Genomic DNA, 21,935 nt, shown 5'->3' with positions numbered 1-21,935 from the left:
TGAATAGACACAAATCCCTAGTCCAAGTACTAATACATTCCTTGACCGGGATTTCAGACAAACGGTTCAAGACTGGGTTGACCACTGTGTCACTCCTGAGTGGTAAGCCCACACTTCTCATTTACACATACCTTTTCCAAAGCTTTGGCTATTCGGGTACCAACTTGTTCTAATGACTGTGGTGAGTACTGGTCTTTGCCAAGATTCTGTAGCACCTGTGGAAGAGGGAGAGCAAGTGCTTAGATGCTGGAATCTGGTAAGAGACGTCCCTCACTTGTTGGTTGCTTTTTGCCCCCAGTCTTTCACAAATGTTGTAACCTGTTCCAAGCTGAACAGCACTGTCTATCTTGAGATAATACTATCTGCATGATCACACAGTGTTGTAACTCCATGGCACTGAATACTAAGAATGGTAGAAGTTTATGTATGCTTAGTTGCACTTTCACTAATTCATCCATCAAGAGCTATAAATACAAAGACACTAACAGTGTTTTAGGATTTCCCTCAGGCCAGATCGTAGATGGCTGAGAAAACATTCTGGTAAAATGCTGCTTTTGGTTTGCATTGTTCTTACAGTTTTATCAAGGCGTTCACTCACTGAAGGTCACTTCTGGAGACAGAATGAGCTAAATGCACCTTGCCATGGTGTGGTGATTTTGAGTGACAGCCTTCAACTCTGGCGTACCTCTTTCAGTTGACTTTCTCCCGTGTAATGCAAGCTGGCCCGACTAGAGACACCTTGCAGGTGGTCCAAAGTATGCATACTGGCTGGTAGGTTTGGGTTACAGAGGGGCTCCATGGCTGGTTCTTGCAGCTGCGTGGCAAAATCAATGTGTTCTGTAATGCTACAAAGATCATAAAACAGGTAAAATGAGTCAGGAGAAGAAAACAGAAGAGTCATTACAAAGTCCTCTAGTGAGTGTAAACTGCCCAAGATCTGGCAGAATCTCATGTGAGTAGCTCAAGAATCGAGAGAAACTGGACCCTCTGTCTGCACTTGCACTTTTCTTGGCAAGTCTACTGATGAAACACCACATACTGTCTTCAAACTTCTTTGAAATCCTGGTAGTTCTTTCTTACTTTAAATACTACTAAAATCTTCAGTTTATGCACACTGAAGGCCAGGTAATGTCTTGCTTTGTGTGAGTAACTTATTTAAGATTCACATACAAGATACTTACTCAATGTTTTTAGCAGAAACAGCAAGCCACGTGCTGGCTACAGTTGTAAGCTCTACCCTGCGGAGTTTCAGGCATTCATCAGGACTTGGCCAGCCAAGGCTACGATAGTCATGCCTTTTCCCTTCCAAAAGGAAAAATAAAATAAAACAAAATAAAAGAAAAAAAAATTGAAGAAGCTGTCTGGAAGCAGAAAGACATTCTACTTCAGTACAATGACGTATAAAACACTTTATACCAGTGGATACAATTCCAACGTTATAAAAGTCATGGTTCTGCAGCCAGATTTCTTTAAGAACATTCCTGAACCTAAACGGACTGAATGCAACTTGTGGGATGCAAAGACAGAACTGGATCCTACACAAGATGGATCAGGAGGTAGACTTTTAGAACCTGTTTTATTACACTTTTTCAATGGCTACACACGAAGAACAATCGCCACTCCTGTTTACAGGTAATGTCTCTACTTAAATGTCCTTAAAGAAAGTTCATAAGTGAGTCATCATTTATGTTCTACAGCTACAGTAAAAACTAATAAAACTTGATTGCTCCATCTTCTGACAATCCCAGGTGAAAAATACTGCTGTTTCTTTTCAATGAATATTGTTTAAGACAGACAGTGGCTTTTACTGCATTCTTACACTCACGATAGCAACATTTCTGAAACTATTAAGCAATTACACTTCAGCCATCCCATTTTTCAGAGAAGTTAACCGAAGCAGGGAAGGTTAAATAACTTGCTTCGTGTTAACAAATAGATCACTGGGAGAAACAAGAACCTGATCTTCACATTTGAACCAAAGCCTACTGAAATCTTTCCCTTACATTTGGTGGATACTGTACCAAGTCCCAGGAATCCAGCTTGTGCTAACTGTTAGGAAACATTTTCCTCTCATATCAGAAACATCCAAACTGTTTGGAACATAACAAAAATTCATTGTAGCCGTAAATTTGCACAGTGAGAAGCCAAGTTTAACAATGTGCCAGTCTATCACACCAGCTATGTAGGCAGTATTTCAGTATTTATTTCTAGTTACCTGAAATTTTGCCCATTTGGATGCAAATCCTATTTCCCACCCAAGGTAGAGTAAAATGCTTTGCCATAATTTTGCAAAATAATCATGAAGTCTGTAGTATCATGTCTTTTGTAAAGTATTCTGATTAAAGGAAAATTAACTCTGAGAAACACTGGGAAACTTCAGAGGGGACCACCACTGTGAACTGACTGTGAGTTTTTATTTGCATGAATGGTAAAAGACAGTGAGAGGTATGGAAACACTACACAGAGAGAGTTCAGTAGTCTGTGAGGCAGTCAAACACAGGACAGCTAGCATCATTTCCCTGTTCCACCAGGAACTCCCCAGGTGACCTCCAATATGTTATTTAAACTTCTGATGATTTAGTTCTTGTAAAGAGGATGTCAGTGGACCCTGCCTCCCAGGAGCGTTAGGAATATAACTACTTTACAATCGAGGGATGCTACGTAACAAAGACACAAAAGTAGCTTGGGGGGGAGAAGATACATCAAGGAAAGGACAGGTGTGTGCTCATAAATTATAGCCTCTTTTCATGTAATCCCTTCCCCCTATTTGAATGTTTAATTCAGTAACTTACATTTGTCAGTTGCTCAAAAAGGAGCTTGTTAAAGATTTAATGTAAAAGCCTCAAAAATGTGAAATCACTTTCTTGGCCATCAAATTGCCAAGGACTAAAACGTATTGGAGAACGCATCTTTGCTTACACATCAGCCCTGTGACAGAAAGATTTTTACCTCCAGTGAAATCAAGATAAGACAAAAAGTACGGAGGCTAATTGCTTCTGTCCTCTTCTTTGGTATCATTAGGTTCCAGCAGCTCTAAACTTCATCCCAAGCAATTATGTGCTGATGATTTCTATGCACCTGAACACACCAGTGGAGCCAGCCTACACCATAACAATAGACCACTCTCCAATTCCTGTTACTCAGCTAGCAAAAACTCCACCTCTCTCTCCAAACCACCTCATTTATGTTGGTGCAAAGCTCTTCTGGTAACTCCAGTCTTCTGGAAGACAGTCTCTAAGTTTTCGCTTATCACCAAACCAATTACAGCAGAATACTTGATTTTCTTTTTTTAAACTTTATTTTTATTAGACCAAATTTCCTGCCTTTTGTTTTCCAGTGGTGTGTCTTATGTTTAGTCAGTAATCAATTCAAGCTCTCATACTGCACTTGTCTCCGAAGCAGTGTCTCTCATCTGATTGAAACTGAATGGGCAGAGAAGTTATTTTAAGAAAAAGTTCATTAAACCCCGCTCTGTCTTGTACTACTTCTACTCACAATATCTATTTCTTTCATTCACCACTCTTACCACTCTTACCACCCCATCCCCCAGAAGTTCTGGGAATTAACTAGAAATTTTTCACTCAGCAGATACAGTTACGCTGCACTTCACAAAGAATGTGCTGATGGAAGAGATTTCTCATTTTCCCACTTGCTCATCTAGAGGGCACATTTCACTACGTAGTCTTTGTGACGCATATCTATGGTAATAAGCCAGAGCAATACAAAAGCTGCAAACGACTTGCTTTCTCTAGAAGCAGCAGGTTACCTATTGGTCCAGGAGAAGGAATCTTTGGTCCACTGATCTCCAGGGCAGTTTGGTAAAAGTTTTCATTTTCTCCATTAGTGCCTTCTTCCCCATTTCTCCCAACTGGTTCCTGGAGATCCAAGCTTTCAGCTTTTGGTTTCTTTAAACGTTTGACCTGAAAAGTGATCTACCAAAAGAACAGTGTTGGCATGGTCAACAGTAAGAAACACCATGAACATTATCAGCTCCAATACACTGCTTGTTTTAGCCCAAAGATCCAATTTCTAAGATGTTACAGCTGAGATCTTCCTCTCACTCTCCCTCCCTTCCCATCTCAACCCATCCTCTAAGCCTGATCACCTTCACTGCATCGCACCACGCAAACAAAGCACACAACTTTAATCTCCAACAGAAAAGAAAACCAAATTAACTGCCAGAGATTTGAAAGGTGTTTTTCATTATATATTTTGTTTGTGACATGATGACAACGGGTATTTCATTGCTTTCATGCTAACCAGAACTATTGGTTAGAAACTTTTGTCCTTTGTAACTGCGAGAAAGAAGTTTGAAGGCACCCAGCATTGTTCAACACTTAAACTCCTGGTGCTAATAATCAAGACTTATGACCATAGAACGATTTAGGTTGCAAAAGACCTTTAAGATCATTGTGTCCAACCATTAACCCAACACTCCCAAGTCCACCACTAAACCACGTCCCTAAGCACCACCTCTACACATCTTTTAAATCCCTCCAGGGCTGTTGACTCAACTCCTTCCCTGGGCAGCCTGTTCCAGTGCTTGATAATCCTTTCAGTGAAGAAATTTTTCCTAATATCCAATCTAAACCTCCCCTGGTGCAACTTGAGGCCATTTCCTCTTGTCCCATCACTCACTACTTGGGAGAAGAGACCGACCCCCACCTCAACACAACCTCCTTTCAGGTAGTTGTAGAGAGTGATGAGGTCTTCCCTCAGCCTCCTTTTCTCCAGACTAAATGATGCCAGTTTGAGTGATGTGGAGGCCTTTCCTTCAGAAGACAGATTGAAACCACTTGTTCATTTCACACAAGCCATGAACCAGCTCTTTTAGACCCACAGGGGAAGTTCCTATATATACGCATATTCCTGTGTTTAAACCCCCTGAACTGTCCTTATCTTTCCCTCCTCCACAACAGTAAGTTGGTACAAATCTCAAGTAAACTCATCCAAACTTACCCATTCAGCTTCATCATCATCACCACAGTCCCCAAAACAGGAGGTAGCCAGTCCATCCTGAGATCCCTTCTTTAGGACCCGGATTCCCTGCAAGTCCATCCGACGACCTTTTACCTCCAGTGCCCCTTCAAAAGCTTCCTGAGGCCAAGAGTTTTCAAACTCATCCACCAAAGCCAGCATCTCTTCAGACATCTGATCATCTTCTAACCCCTCCATTCCTTCTGAACCGTTGCTTTCTGCAGTGACTGTGTCTAAGAGGGAATATCATAAAAACTTCAAAAATTTTCTTCCTGCTGCTTCCACAAATTGTATAAAAAGAATCTTTTTTTTTCTGTGACTTGACTTTTCCACTTGCACAAACCAAGTATCACTGACTACTCACTGCACACTTCAAATGGAGAGGGGGACTGGAGAATGCAGACTTCCCCACCGCAAAGAAGCATCAGCTGTCGCTTCAAAAGTCAACACCTCTAGACCACTTTCATTAGTTTCCTTTCCAAACCATAATACTGTCTGCTTGAGGGAGTAAGCAGGTGGTGTCTCTTCTCTACATACGTGTCTTAAATACTGAATAAAGTGCTCTGTACCTTAACCACAGACACTGTTTCTTCCCTTCTGTCTAGCACAGCTGATACAGTATTCACTGAGGTACAACCAACATGTGTTTGTGGTCTTGCAAGAAACTACATCCTTTAGCTTGGAAAGCACCTAAACCTTAATTGAGTGTTTTGATTTAATGTATTTTGACATTAGACTTGGAGAAAAAGAACAGTGAACAGCATGAAAACAGTTTTAAGGGTTACTTGTCACTTTACAGAGGGTGGGAAAACATAGCTTCCTGGAGTGAGGAAGACAGCTCTTCTGAAAAATCTAGAAACCGATTAATTTGTGAGCACTGATTTTGCAAGGCTGACTTACTTTCCAGTCTCAAGAAGGATTGATCCCTTGCTGAACTATGAGTAAGGACTTCTGGATCTTCTGTGCCTCCCTCCTCAGAGAGTCCTTCTGCCACTGCTGTAACTGACTCATGGTGATCATCAAAGTATTTCTCCTTGTGATGACTGCCATCTGGATTTTTCTCATGACAGTGGCCTGAAAGACAGAAATTTACTGATATACCACGTACAACTGCTCCTGCTGGATACAGGTGCAGAAGCTGTACTGCGGAAGCTATGGTCTTCTAGTTTTCTATATATGATTTAACAGAATAATACTACAAGGCATGAAAGACTTCATTCAGTGCCTAAAAAGCTGATCTGCCTCTTGACCAGGCAGATAACCTAAAACAGTTATAGGAAACAATGTTGTTAGGTATACACTGCAAACTACTAATGAAAGAAAAATCAGGTATCTTTTGAGGGAAGGTTGCATAGTATGGAGAAAATTAGCGTGCTGGTAGCCACTCCAATGAGCATTCCCAAGACATATTTTTAGTGACACTACCATACGTGGGAGTTGTCTGCCACATGAACTTCACTCAGACACCATAATGCTCACTGTGCTTATGTGCAAGAGAAAAAGGGCCAAGGCAGACTGACAGGGGATTGCCAGGCTCTGGCTTTCTGTGCCAGCAACAGACAGTACGTAGGTAAGGCTAGCGCATTAAACAGACAGACGAAAGCTGCTGGTATTAATCTGTGCCAAAAAAATCAGAAGTTTATTGAGCTGAAAATTTAACATCTATAATTCCGTGGTCAGGCCACAGGCCCAGATTCCACCAAATACAAAGATGTAGGAATAACAGTGGAAAAATCCAAATGTAGAGCCCGTGATGAGCAGGTTTAAAAAATAAAGTGCAAACTTGCAACACTAGCCTTTGAGCATCCTTCAGTGAGACACGGTTAAGCCTTCAGAGAGTTTAAAGGGTAGCCACCTTCAACTTTGTAGAAATATTTGTGAACTCTAATACATTGTAGCTAAAGATCTCAGATTTTTAAATAATAATTACTTGCCAGTCTTCCAGGGCAAGAAGCATGCCGAGAGCTGCTCCTGGGGGCGACCCCGAGAGCCAGGCAGGCAGGAGCAGGATTGCCCACGCGTGCGAGAGGCCGGGAGCTGCCCCCAACCCCACCCTGCAGCTACGGGGCCGAGACACGGGCTGGGGCACCGGGCACCGCCGAGAAAAACGCATGGCCTGGACAAAACTGCTGCTCTCAGATCCCGCCTCCCTTTATTTCAGTCACTCGTGAGTGAAAACAGCTTACAGACACAAATGAATTAAGAAGCACGCAGCAAATCAAAGAAAGCTTGAATTAAATGCAAGATTCTCAAGTACGGCCCCCATTCTACCCTCATGAATGCAAACTGTATTGCTCCGTGCATATGGAAGGCATTTTTTTTTTTCAGCTGGCAGTGTGGCATACGAAGAATGTGAATAAAGTAGATCAGTGACTCCTTTCTTCTCCACGCAATGATCCCATGTTACAAAAGAATATTTTTAGGTCTCACTCTTTCATCAGGCCAGCAGGATGAAAGGATGGTTGGAACTCGTTACGTAAGGCTAACCTGTTCCACCACTTCTCAGCAAAATAAACCTATAGCTTTTTGGTGTATGCTCTCTACTTTTGCACCTGTGAACACTCTGGTGGCATTGTTGGAGGAGACACAAACCAGTAATTTTTTGTGTGTGTGACCAAAATCAAATATATTCATAAACCCTCTATGAAAACTATTTCTTGCCCTACCTTTTCTGCTGTATACAAAAGAAGTCAAACAATGTTGTTTTATGAGTAAATATATCAACCAGAAGCAGTTAACTTCATAAACTCTTCTAGTATCTGTCATACATTTATATTCTGCCTTTCTTACTCTGTCATTGACTCGTTCTTTAATCCCCTTCCCACCTCCCCCATGCTGTCAGTAAAAAATTAATTGGTTTCATTAAAAAAATTATAAAATAATCACTTCAATACATGGAGATCCTCATGTTTAATTTCTGAGAAATGGTGTGCACAGAACCCTAAAGCTGAAACTAGTCCCCCTGCCTGACAGTAAACCAGCCTGATTTGGATGCAAGTCAGGTGCTTCTCAGCAATGTGATGACCACAGTTCCCTTTGCTGAAGGTCAACTCATCATTAGTATAAAGAAAAAAGCGAAGAGGCTGAAAAACGAACAACTATTCTTAATTGAAATAAAAATGCCAAAAAGAGGAAAAAAGCTGGCAATAGCAAGCAGAAGGAAAAAAAACCCATGATGGCACTTAAAATTCTACTTAAGACCAACTCTTGTTAATATTAATTTACAAACACTGACAGCTAAAAACAGACTAGATGAGAGTACTGGCTTTCTTGTGATCTGAGAGCTGCTATATATAGAAACCTGAGTGGCCTAATTTTTTCAAACTGCTGCTTTCAGTCGTCTGACGTAGCTGGAAAAAAACAACTGCTGGTTGAAAAACCAATGGAAGTTCAAGGTCTCTGATGAGTGCACCATGAAGCTGAGGGTACTGAGACACCACAAGCCAGGACTTTACAGCCTGCACCAGCTGGATGCCTGACGACCAGCAGGTGTGAGAGCAGCAAGGGAACAACCTACCCCCAAACCCCAGGCACATTCACTGGCCGTGGAACATTAGTTGTAGCACTGCAACACTTACAGCACCTTAGCTGTGTGAAGGACAAAAGTGACTGCCACCCTACAAGTGCTCAGCTGTGCCTTATTTATTAGCATTTCATGTATATTGTGGTTGTCTGAGTACGTGCACGTGAATTTTAGGTGTAAAGACTTGGCACTGTGATACTGCACTACAGAACTTGGAAGTCTACAACTGCTTCATAGTACTTGATCAATACAGCTTACTCCATCCTGAAAACTTACTAGAGAAGGATCATCTGCCTGTTCACTTACTTTCTGGGAGCAGCTGTTGTCACTTTTCCTACTGATTCTGCAGAGCTAAGAAAGCTCAGAGGAAATTGGATCAGAGTCAGTGCTACCTTGTGTATTATAGACCTGGTTACTACATTCCAGGCAGTGAAATAAAGACGCCATAGAGATGATGTAAAGGCCCAGACACTTACTTCATGTGATGGAAATAACACAAATAAATAGACTGTTTGTGCCAGCTTAATGTAGAAATATAAATTGGGAGGAAAAAAGAGAGAACAGTTCCTAAATTATAAAGTAAATCCATTGGACAGAGAAAGCAAATACAAAGTCTAAACTGAAGCATTGAGAGCTTGGAGATTAAAAGTAGAACATGGTATTATATATCAAAGGTGTCCACTTTTCATACTGTTCTAGTTTGTAATTTTTTGGGGCCAGTGTGAATGCACTTGTACAGCATTCACACAACACACATTTTAATTACAGAAAAGATCTGTTAATCATCCATCCCACCTAATATTAACCACCTTCTTGATTTTCAGGACCTCTTTCAAATGTCCATCGAAGCTGTGGTACCTACTGCAGTTGGTAGGGCTAAAAAACCCCAAACAAAAAGTCAGACTTAAGCTCTTTAGGAATTGGATACATCCAAACTCTTAAGTTGAAAGCCACTTAGTGTAAGGAGAGAAATGCCTAGAGTGTTGACATCTGTAGCAAGGAAGGAGAAACAGTAGGAAGGAGAAGTGATGCAGTAACTGCTGTTGAAGGTTTGCTCCACCTATAAAGGGATAACAAGTATTTCTTCTGAACCATACTTCGTATTGCCACGTTTCTCAGAAAAGTCACACTTGGAAACAATTATGAACTTCCCCTACTACATATAAACTTTTATGGTACTATCTGGGTTTTTTTTTGACAAACTTCTGCCAATTTAAATGACTCCAGACCCTCAGACTGAAATCCACTTAAAAGAAATGTGAGAAGTATGGAAAAAAGGAAAGATGAACAACACTCCCAGTGAATCATATAGTAGTGCTGCACTTTGAGGAAGGCCTTGAAAGTAATCAAACTTCACCATTAAAGAGGGCATTGATTGTTTTAAAAATCTAAATTAACTGCCACTGTAGCTGCTTGTGCCTTGTGGTACATCTGGCTGAGAGAATGAGGCCTCACGAAGTATTTTCACTGTTAATTCCTACATATCAACTAAAGATAGATGAAACAGCGTCATCAGCAGCACTGGAGATAAAAAGTAAAATTATCTCCAAGTGCCTTTGGTCAGTCCAGAGTTTTTACTAACTTTTTATTCTTTGTTTGTCAGTGCAGGGCTTGCAAAATATGGTGTTCCTAACTCCACCATCTATGTTCCAACTTACTAAGTTCAAGAAAATTATGGGCTCCTAACTTCTTATGATGAGACAAATTAATTTCCTTATATTTTTGGTACATAGTTAGAAATTACGATGGCAGAATAATGCTTCAAAACTAAAAGTCAAGTCATTTAAAGTTCAGATACCGATTTTGTTCCTCCTGCTTGAAATAAGCAAAGCTGGATTATCTCTTGAAGGAATGATTACAAGAGTCAAGTGACTATTGCTGCAGTCAGTGACTTGCATTAGGTTATGCAAAATGCAAGTTACCTGGAGATAAGTGTCACTTAAATGGTGCCACTTTACGGTTAAACAATGCAAAGAGAGAACTCTACTTAACACAGGTATAAGTCAGCCTAATACCTGGGTTGTCACAGTACAAAACAAACTGAAACCAAGACGCTAACAGGAGTTATTAACTCCATACTTGTTTTTTGATACACGCTCAAAACTAGTATTCCCCATGGTGAAATTCAGTAAAGGTAGTTCTCTTTTTTTATAGCAGGAATGACATATCACCGAGCTTAATGGAACCCGTTTTAATCCCTGCGTGCAGATGAATAGTCTCATCTACAGACATTTCAGGAGCAGTGCATCAATAAGCAGTCTTCTTTTTACTTTTGCTAGTCACTGCTTACACAGATGCAAGGAGACACGAGTCAGAGGGGGTGGTATATTACCATTTTACACATGAAAATGCGAAGCAATTAATGCTGCTCTTAGGTCATGTGAAGATTTTAGGGGCGCTCACTGCTTGGTTGACACTTCATATTTAGAATTAGGCTAAAACATATCAAGTATAGAAATTAAACTCAAAACCAGCATATTGTCACCCATCACTTTTATAGAACAAGTTTCGTTCAGTGCCTCATGTCACAGGCAATGTAATTTACCATGGTTTACAAAAATAAACTGGAATTAATGAACTCACCTACCAGAACTCTTTTTTTTTTTGCATCTAAAACTACTGCCATCTCAGCCATCAAGATCTGGGCCAAGCTAGAACCTGAAGAACTGTCTTACTTTCTGCACCATGGTGATTTCACCACAACCTGACATTAACAAGCCAGGGCAGCATTATGGGGAAGTGCTGTTTGAGAGACCATCCTTCAGACAACATATAAGACAAGCACTTTGACTTTCACGGCAATGTTAACATGAGTGATTAACACACTGCATACCCAAATTAGCTTGATGTTTCAAGGTGAACATGACAATTTCCTAAAGATCTTGCAAGCCACTAACAGCAACTATGTTATTCCAATCACATATGAACAGGTATTTGACTGCAAAACATTTGTTAAGGGCAAAAATAGCCATGCCAGTTATTTTGAGATGAGTTTTAAAAGCAACAGGATGAGCAGTAACTAGAGAAGAGACTTATCTTTATCAACTATTGCTGCTCTGCTCACCTTAATTATAAATTATCATAGTTCTATTAAGATTTTGGTCTAAAATTCATGCATTCCTTTTCTTACGGTTTTCCTGAAAAAAAAAAAACAACCAAACATTTGCACTTCAAACTGAATCCCATGATTGAGCTCTGAAAGCAGAAACTGCAAACCACTTATGACAGAATAGGATTGTCATCAGAAACATTACAGAAAGGTCACAAGCCATAACTGCTGAACTGCAAGGCAGCACTGTGCTCCAGAAGCAATACCAAAGAAAATGTGGCACTTTCCACACACACAAGCATAAAAAGACACATAACCAAAGAGTTCTCTGTTTATTTTTAGTGAAAAATAATCAACAAAGTGACAAATGAAGCAGGGAAGTAAAGGGAGAAGTTCTTAATGACAGTTGCCTGGCTGTGCAATACTGACCTGTGAATGTTTGAACGGTCTATATTTAACTGAAGAGAAATACACAAGCCCTACTACATATTCACTGTGCGCTCTAAGACCCAGGAAAGATACAGATGTACAACCTACATGCAGAGAAGCATCATTGGAAGCCCCGCCGCAGGCTGGAAAAGCCAAGCAGGCTACCCAGTGGTCGGTCCCGCTCTCCTGGAACTCAGGAGTATCACTGCTAGTTTCAACAAGGCACGACCACGCTCCGTAACTTACTGTCACACAAGTGCACCTCCAGTACCTCTTACAGGTGTAACGAACTGGACAAATCACTAAAAACAATTTATCTGCTACCCACATATCAACACAGCTACTATTATGGAATAACGAAGGACAGACTGAAGTAAATTCCCTCTCTGGTCAAGTATTTCAAGTTAAGCATCAGTATGGGTCCTGGCAGAGAATGATGAGTGTAGTGCCCAAAATTCAGACTAAGCTTTTGGTGTGTTTTCTCCCCACAAAGAAACACTTGTTCATTTTTAGCTTTTTTCCTTTAATATAACCCCCCCTTGGCAAAACTGTAAGTTACAGGACAAAAATAAACATTTTCAAAGGATAGGACATACTGCTAACTGAAAAATATAAGCTAACTATAGACAAAGAATCATGAAAAGCAATAGGAATTATTGTAAAAGTTGATTTTCATAAATGCCTACCTCTTCTCTAAATTTCCCCCTTAGATGAGCAGTCAGTGGCCCTTCTTCAAAGACGAAGAGAGGCATGCTCAAAATCGAGTAGTCAGAAGACTGTGCTACATAACAAGCTTTGGTTTGATGCACAGTAAACAACAGGAGGATTATTTATGTGGCCAAAATTCAGACTCAAGCACATAAAAGTTCTTTCTTTTTTATTATTTATTCCAACAACAGGTTTTCACTTAAGAGGATTATATAGTAAAACAACTGTTCTCATTTGTAAGGAAATAGTTTTAAAATCTTATGTGTAGCCAAAAGATGCCTCTAAACTGGCTTAGCTATACATTTAAAGATTCTGTATTTGTCTTGTCACAACAGTTCTGATTAAACCTTTCAAAACAAACACATGCCAACAACATTTGCCAGCAATAAGAAGCAGATTTTTTGTTCGTATTAAGTGAGAGAAATACCTCACCATTGCGTAACAGACCAGTCCCTGATAAACAGACAGACAAATTCTCCTTATGAAATATAAAAAAGTGATAAATAAAATATGGAAAAAAAAATTAAAGAAGACAACAAACCTATTTAACTTAGAACACAATGCAGTGTAATAAGGGATGTGCATGCAAAACATCCTGAAGAATTCAGTAGGCTACTTTATAACAGAGTAGAAAATGTCAACCCTCCCTGCCAACACCTCTTCCATAACTAAAAACAGGGAGGAGAAAATCAAAGAGGTTGACTACCTAAAGCCTTCACTCTCCTCCTTCCTCACCACTCACTAAATAGGAGCTTGGTTTTTTAATGATGCACATCTAGAAGCAATAACTTCCTCTGTGATGCCTGGGAATAGGGCCCTAAACATAGAAACATCTAAACATCTCCATTTAAACTCTACAACCCTGACAGTGGATAAAAGAGACTAGGAAATATCTCTTTTGGGGGACTTTGGTCCTACATACAGAGTAGGAAGGTAAGTAGCACTCCAGCCTGTGCCTCAAGAATAGCTTGACTTCTTTTGTTTGTTCTTGGGAAAAAGGGAAAGAAAGCAAGAGAAACAAGCACATGAAAGATCTGAAGATAAAGGCTTATCCTCAGTGACTTCTCCTCTGTGTCAGATTTATTTTTTTTACTGTCAGGTAAGGACAGTTACTTATTAATTCTTTAACACTCACCTAGAGTAGATCATAGTATAATTTATGCTATGAATACCAAAATGACCAATATATAGTTCCTTGCACACAATACACTTCTGAAATCTGTTTCTGATTAAGACATGGACATTCTTAATTTAAGGATCACTAGCATAAGCAAAGGCAACAGTGGCCTGCATTTGTTTTGCCCTCTTTCTAATCTTTCCTCCATCATAAGCCACATGCCTATTCCTATGCTAAGCATTAAATATTTTGTTAGATCCTGTAAGATTCTATGGTACCTATGAACTCAAGTTTAAAAGAGACTTTACAAGAGTAACCCACTCGTGAGAAATGCTGTCATGTAGTTGAACTCTACAACAGATAACTAACCCCATCACGAGTTACTGTTAGCCTTCCACTTCTCTCAACACACAGGGTAGGCACAATAAAGCCAAGTAATGGCCTTACGTGCCTGTCTTTTGAATACCACTCTGTCTGTAAGGTTTGCACCGTATATGGGGATTTAAACAGTATTCCACATGGATCTGATTTAATATTTTTTATTTTAGGAAAATGTTTTTGTTAGGCTGTATTTATGTTTGTCTGTGTACCTCTACACTAGGCTACAGAGCTCAACAAAAGCAGATTAATAGTCAGACTTGATCCATGACAATTTATAGATTTGTTTGGGATAGATATCCATGCAATCTTCCTCCTAACTGGAGATCAAAGCAGAGACACTGACACACTCAAAAAAGAAAAACAGTGTGTTAACTGGTCAGGTTGGTATGCCCCCTATTAATCTAAGACAGCTTTTAAGTGCTTAGCAGTTGGTCTCACAGGCCCCATTTTATAAAATCCATGACGAAGCAGAGTTGTTGCTGTAAGTAAGATAAGAAAATTAATCCTGGTTTTGAGGGAGTCATGCAAGAATCGGATTAGCCTTTTCTTAAGTCCAGGTAAGGAATACCCGTAGAAGGTTAAGTTTGACAAGCATCCTACCAACCACCCTAGTTTAAGATTCAACAGGAAAATACTCTCCTGACACTGCCAGAATAGTACAAAGCTACAGAACAGTGCCTGCAGAAAGACTAGAAATTTTTGCAAGAATGTTTCTTCTCCCCAAAACTGCTGCATTCAGGAAGCATCAATCTCTTCCTCTTGGGAAACTTTGAATTGTCCTAGTTTCAGTCACTAGCAGCCAGAACAGATGATAGATTTAGAGCTTTGAGGACAGTCAGAGCACAACGCAAACTCACATGAACCAGGCAACCAACCCTAAAAGGAAAAACCAAATCAATAAAGTAGACAGATCAGGGGTAGTTAAGTGCCTGGCACTCCACAGCTCAGAACGCAGTGCTCATTTTAATCTGAACACATGGCATTGCATGCTGCTTTGAGACAATCTCAACATGACTCATTACAGGCTGAGGCTACAGATCACCACTTCCCATGTTCTCAGATTTAAGACAAGTGAATACAGCCTTCAAGGTCTTCCCAAGTTGTTAATGACACTAAACTATGCATTGTCAGTTCAACCACACATGGGGACCCCATGTTTTAACCAACTCACTAATTCAGTCTGTATAGCTTTACTATGAAGTTGTTTGTATTACTGTTCCTCCTAAAAAGGCTGTTGAGCATATGTAGTTGTTGGGCCTTTTTAAAAAGGTCCAGCTCTAGGCAGTGCGCACTCCTCAGGTTCAGCAGAACTTTTAGCAGCTACGTGCAAGAAACCATCACTGGCAAAAGCAGCCTCCTGGAAGAGATGAAGACAGACAGTAGCAAACATGCCTTGCTTTCTCTACATTCCTATCAGAAAAAAAACCACCAAAAACATTGAAGAGAAATGTTAATGTTTGATAACTGAAGGTACCAGGTTTTGAAAAATTTATTTGAGAAGAAAACCTTTTCCCTTCCACTCTAACCCCCGATGATCCTCCTCCTACTACATAAGCATGTAGTTATACTCAAGTAACTGAAGGATCCACATAACATATCACGAAGAATCATTTGCACTATAAAGGCAGATAAAAATGGGAAATGTCATATTATATTTAGTTTAATACTGTACTGCTTTTCCTTCATATATTAATAGTTTTGCATCAGTAAACTCTCACTGAACTCTCCTACAATTTTAAATTCCCGTCCACCGTGCTAACCCCATTTCCTCGATTACTCCTGAAGGCCATGACTTTCCTCTCCCTCCTCTGCTAGCCTGTGGCCTTCTGATCCTGGGAAAAGACAGAAGGAATACAGAACACTAAATATTGCAGGTGTACCATTCTTAACAGAACATGACGCAAAGTGAGGCTGATGACTGTTGGGAGAAGTTGTCAGGTAGACTGTCATGATGTAAATAAGCAGAGTAAGTACATAAGCTAGCAAGACAGACTTTGGATGATGTAAAGAAATGCACTTAATGTCAGCATAAAAAGAAGCTGCAGACCAAATCCACCCATTAGCATGTTTAACAAATGTGAAAAAAAAGGAAAGACGGGTTTCAAGGTGAGCTTGGCACGGCACTGTCAGGGTCAGGTCCTTCACTTTCAACTTCCTCCAGCCACTCAAGAGGTGCTAGACAAAGACTTTTCAGGGAAAGATCTGCTTTATACAGCACACACCAAATCAAATAGCAAAAAGTATCCAAAAGCCTGCATCTGGCCAACTATCTTCCAGATCACAGCACTACAATTCTAGGAATGTCATGATTACTGCAGCAAAGGTGGATGGTAGGGACTGCTTCTTCACCTTGCTTGGCTAGTGGTGCAGAAATGGTAGCGCAAACCAGAAAGAATAATTGGGTCACATTATTCCCACAGAGTACATTCTCACGTAAGATTTTTCTAGGATCTCCCAGACAGAGGCATAACTGACATTTCCTGACACCCCCACCCCTGAGGGATGTCTGCCTCCAACAGAACAAAAAGCAGTCCTCATTCTCCGTATCTCCCACCTGCCTGCAATTCAGTAAGATGTTTCCATTCTACACAAGTACAATTTAACCTCCCCTTACTCCTTTAGCACTGCAGAGCCCAAACACGGTGACCTGGATTCCACCCGTGTGGCATCAATGGATCTTTCAGATGGACTGACACTGTATGATCTCCCTTGTCAGAAATGCTTAAGGGAAAAGCAAACCAGCTTGATTTTCAGATCCCAGCTGGAACCTGCAGGGTGAACAACAGGCATGCGGGTGCACGCATGTGTGTGTTGGGGGTCAAAATAAACAACTGAGTATTTAACTTCAAAAGGTAACACTGATTTTAGAACTGCTCCTGTTTAAGACAGAACCCGCTTTCTCTATGCTGCTCTTAAACAACAGTGCAAGCATTTGGCACAATGTGTTTCTGAGAGCTCTGACAAGCTGTTTGTGTGCTTCATAGAATTCTGCTTGTTTAAAAACCCTATTGGGCTTGACTATTCCGTTTATACAGATGAACTTTCACATAAGGCAATGGAGAAAGACTAGAAGCAACAGAGAGATGAATGGTCACAGATCCAGCCCCTTTCATTAATATAGTCAGATAAATAAGAGTACTGATATTTATGGTAGTCTAAATAAGACTCAGGAGCACTCAAGAATTCTGCCTTTACATGATACAGAAGTCAAAGAAAGAAAAAGCTGAATTTTAGACATATTGTAGTGTTCCATTCAGAATCCCATACAATTGGTACAGATTCTGGCCTTTTGCTTCTACTAAAACAAGATTAAATTCCGAGCTAAGCTCAACGCCCTTTGCCCCAAGAGTAAACATCCCCTTTTCCACCTATTAACATTGTAAGTGATGAGCATTCCTTGGAGGAACAAGATAAAGCAACTTGAGAAAGAGGAAACTAAAATGTTACTATGATAAAAATGTCTAAAAGGACCTCATGCTACAGCAAATGGCAACAAAATTCAGCAGTCCTTTGCTGGGACTATCAAGTCAGTCACAGCTTGTAGGGGACCACTGAGTAAGTGAAAGGTGCATTTGAAAATTTAAAATACTTTCAAAAAAATACTTCACATCTCTATGTTTTAACACACAATTGTAAAGAAAATGTATGTGATGTTTTTGCTTAGCACTTGTGCATCTGAAATCACTACAGAGAACTCAAAGTGATTGCAGCTGTCAAGTTAGAGTCAGAGGCTTATACAGTGATGTTGATTTGAGCAAGTTATTTAATCTGTCCATAAGCTTACTATTAGGGTTTCAAGCAGAGATTCTCCTTCAGGTCAACCTCTCCTCTTCAGGTCAGTTTGCTTAAAGGTCTAAGCTTATTAACTTTGTAAGAACTTAAGTGCTGGGCACAAAGGAAAACCCATACACTTAGAAGATCAAATACCTTTTCCCCACATTTTATTTTAAGAAAAAGTAGATGAAATAAAATGAGACTTTTGATTTCATGTGGTACAGGGTATTTGTACCACAAGAGGGCACTAAAACCATACTTAAAGGAGATCATTCAGCTATTCCTGTATACATTACAGAACTAAGTCATAAAGTAAGGAAGTATGCATTGCTTTCACACACACTCGCTGCATAAAAGCATTCAGATATCTCGATGGTGTGCACACAGATTTATGGTGTGCTCACACTGCCTCTACTTCCAACAGAGCAGCACAAAGCTTTTTGTAAAAGCACTATCCTGCCAAGTAATAAAAGACAGTGAGACTAAAGAAACTTGAAGCTTGAAACAAGTTGTGCATCACGTTTGAATATCATCAGCCTATTAATAAAGTTTAAGATTGTGAATTTTGGTCTTGTCTAAAAGAATGTGAAGTGCATAAGCTCATAAGGAGCTGGAACTGTCAGTCAGGGGTACATGCTTACAGTCAGATAAAAATATTTTGAGTACAAATGACTTCTGCTTGTCCAAGCAGCAATTCTGTTCACAGATGTAAGGAAAAGTCCTATGCAACATCAATTAACAAATCAGCTTGTTTCAATGGCCAGCTGACCACCACACTAAAAATATGCTTCGAGTATACTACAACCTTTTTAATAAGGCTTGAAAACATCTGAATGTTCACATCAGCCAATGAAGTGCCACAGCAACAATCCCCCGGGCATTAACTGGATATTCCTCTACAGACCTTATCACATGATCAAAGCTACTTGCAATTTTTAAGCCATAAAGGTGTGCAAAGCAAATCCTGGCAATGCACCATTTTAATATCAGACAAAAGTAACACTGGCTTTCTCTACTAGCTTACTGAGCAGCACAAAGCCATAGTACTTCTACAGCTCAGAGTTGACCACGTTTTTCACGTTAAGTTTTTTATACTTGTTATGCAAGTCTCTTGGTCCTGTTATTTGTGTCAGATATGGCTGCTTAGGTATCTGTCAAGCATCATAAAGTTTCTGCTACTTCACAGGCTTCAGGGACTGACTTGCCAGTAACAAGGCAGTCAATCGTGTGGTAGCAACACCCTTAGCACTGCCAAGTCACCTCTAGAAGGACCACCACAGGATAATCCCATAACAATGAAGTCTTCCGACCATTTTCTCAGTTATTTGGGAATCAGGCAGTATGTGGGCTGTTGGTCCAAGTAATGGAGGCATGTGTTGCACCGCAGCACTGCTGCTGTACAGTACCCAAATTAGTTGCAACTAACTGAACTGCAGTTGCCTAAAATACATGTCATAGGTGATATAGCTGTACTAAATTTTGGACACTTCACATATCTCCTCCATAAGGAAAAAACCCACCAAAAACCTTTGCAGATTTAGAAATCCTTTTACAACAGAAACAAGAGTTTATATACACTTCAACATAGGAGGCAGAGTTTAAATAAAAAAGTGTTGGGACTGAGGTTTGTAATTACTCTTCTCACATGTGTGAAGTGACTTGGGTTTGAAATCTAAATTTCTGTCTAGATCAGAGATAAATTAGAAACAAAAAGTACCAGGCAGCAGTACAGACAGGAGCATATAAGCAAGCATCTGACAAGTCAGCATCAGTGTACCCCAGTTACAAAGCCCTGTGCTAAGAGTGAATGTCCCAGCATGCTTGAGAAAATTCCTATTTCACCTACTTGCAACATACACCAGGCACATACTGTAATCAAAAATCAGACTATAAATTCAGATTTTTGATCCCATATTCCATCCCATGCTAGCATATAACTCCCACTGACCATTTGCTGGATTCTGCCGACGGCTCACGGCAGGAAAGCAAGGAACTCTGCATCTCGCTTGTTAGTTCAGTTCTTGTGAACAGAGGCTTTTGACAGGCGAAGCAAACCCACAGCTATTACATGGGCCTACAACCCAAAGCACAGGCAGCCCTACTGCTGTTACTTTCAGAAACACTGAATGAATGCTTATCAAAACAAGATATTAAACCAGAGACATTTGACATTCCAATTTCTTGGTAAAGATTTTTGGCATAATCTAACCATGTAAAAGGATAGGAAGTTATGACATGCCATCAAGTGCATAATAAGAGGAGGACAAGCTGAATTCAGTATCAGGTGTCCCCAGGCAGCAACACGTGATCTGAAAGGCTGTGAAAATCTCCTGACAATGCTGGGATTGTCAAGCATACACTTGATCTGTGTATTTACAAATGTGCTGCATTAGCTCTATACCTAAAGACCCATTCAGAAAGGTGTGTGAAAGTAGTGTTCAGTCTGCATCTTGTCAACAAAACATGCCTTCCAGTCTTCTCATGGAGCCAAACAAGAGCAGATTATGTGGCTTTATGAATTCTTAAGTCTATGTGATATTAATATTTTAACAAATGCTGTAAGTGCAACAGGTAATGTTAAATATTAGCATCTAAATACTGTTTGCATTCTTTAGGTTCTATGTAGTGGTTGAATAATTGTATATACTATTGCATTACGTATGTCAAAATCCAAACTTACAATCTCTTTTCGATTATTTTCCTTGGACTGAAGGATGAACAGAAGACTCCCAAAATTTCAGGATACTTGTAAGTGCAAAGTGTGATTTCTGGGTATGCATTCTTGAAATAATTCTGGTTTTGGAGATTTAGCCTCACTTTCATACAGCCTGTCAAGGTTCCTCTCGAGTCAGTTGAAGTCTACATTGGGGGAGAAAAATATTTCCCCAAACTTAAGATAGGCAAATCTACCTTTCCATTTTTGAATTCTGAGTTTTGACTTAAACCACAAATGATCATCAAGGTTGAATTAACCAGTATGTTTATTTTATGCTCTGCACAAGAATGTACAAAGAACATTTACACTATTTGTCAGGTTCATAGTTTCAGGTTTCTTGCACTCAGACAAAAGATGACCTAAAGGATATTAGAAATGAAAAAGAAAGAAATATTAAGACAGGAAGAGTCCTAGAAAAAGGCAAAAATATAGAGTAAAACACTTAAATACTGCAATACTGAAATTTAATGAGCAAATTAACATGCTAAGGCATATTCATGTCTCTGTTGATTTAGCAGCTTCACAGATTCCTTAACAAACAAAACCAACCCCAATGTACCAGATGAATATTCACACTCACTTTGTTAACCTGTGGCTAAGCTAGCAAAAAGGGAAAGATAACACTTTTCTTCTAAGCACTTTTAGTATGGGTTTCTCCTCACATTCAAGAAACACAACTTCCTAAACAGCATATGTAGTAATAGCTGACCTCAAAATGAACATCCTGGATCAGGAATCAGTGCAAACAGCAGCCAAGAATAAACCAGATTAGAGGAGTATTTTAAATATTACCACAAGTTTAAGGAAGAAAAGCACACAAAAGAAAAGAAAGTTGTAAAAGATCACTTTGGGGTTCAAAAATACACCATTGCTCGTTACCATCTCAGTTCTGTGAATATAATTTTAAATTACTTTCTGCTTAACTTCAAAACAGAGTGGCTATCATTGAGGTTTGGTTGAAACGATTTTAACCTTGTGAGTTACAGCCATTGTTAAAGATCTTAACAAAAAGCAAACAAACATTGAATTTTTTTTTCCAGAACAGTGAAAGTGTCTCCTGCAATGAAATGTATAAGTTCCACTACTGCTTACAGTATCTGTCAGGATTTTTAAAAGAAGGGCAACCTGATGTTAAGAGATTCAATGAAAAGTATTAGGTGTAAGAGCTGATGTTATAGAAGTCAGTAAGAAACCCATCAGCTGGGCCATAATACCACTTACTGCACTACATTTAGCCAAAGAGCATTAATTTCTCTGCACA

The 21,935-nt window shown here is 39.7% G+C and overlaps 1 protein-coding gene across 1 annotated transcript in view; it reads right to left on the bottom strand.

The window, feature by feature from the left end:
* The window catches only part of TTC17 (tetratricopeptide repeat domain 17), a 62,971-nt gene that overhangs the window by 7,367 nt on the left and 33,669 nt on the right, over positions 1-21,935 (bottom strand). The window contains 6 exon segments of the mRNA XM_042791293.1: positions 132-215; positions 686-845; positions 1,182-1,302; positions 3,767-3,932; positions 4,960-5,210; positions 5,878-6,051. Coding sequence (XP_042647227.1) covers positions 132-215; positions 686-845; positions 1,182-1,302; positions 3,767-3,932; positions 4,960-5,210; positions 5,878-6,051 — 956 coding nt within the window.

This window comes from Tyto alba, unplaced genomic scaffold, assembly GCF_018691265.1.
Source record: "Tyto alba isolate M040663 unplaced genomic scaffold, T.alba_DEE_v4.0 Super-Scaffold_18, whole genome shotgun sequence".
Lineage (NCBI taxonomy): Eukaryota > Metazoa > Chordata > Aves > Strigiformes > Tytonidae > Tyto > Tyto alba.
Note: the sequence above shows the minus strand (reverse complement) of the source record. Positions and strands in the feature narration are given on the sequence as shown.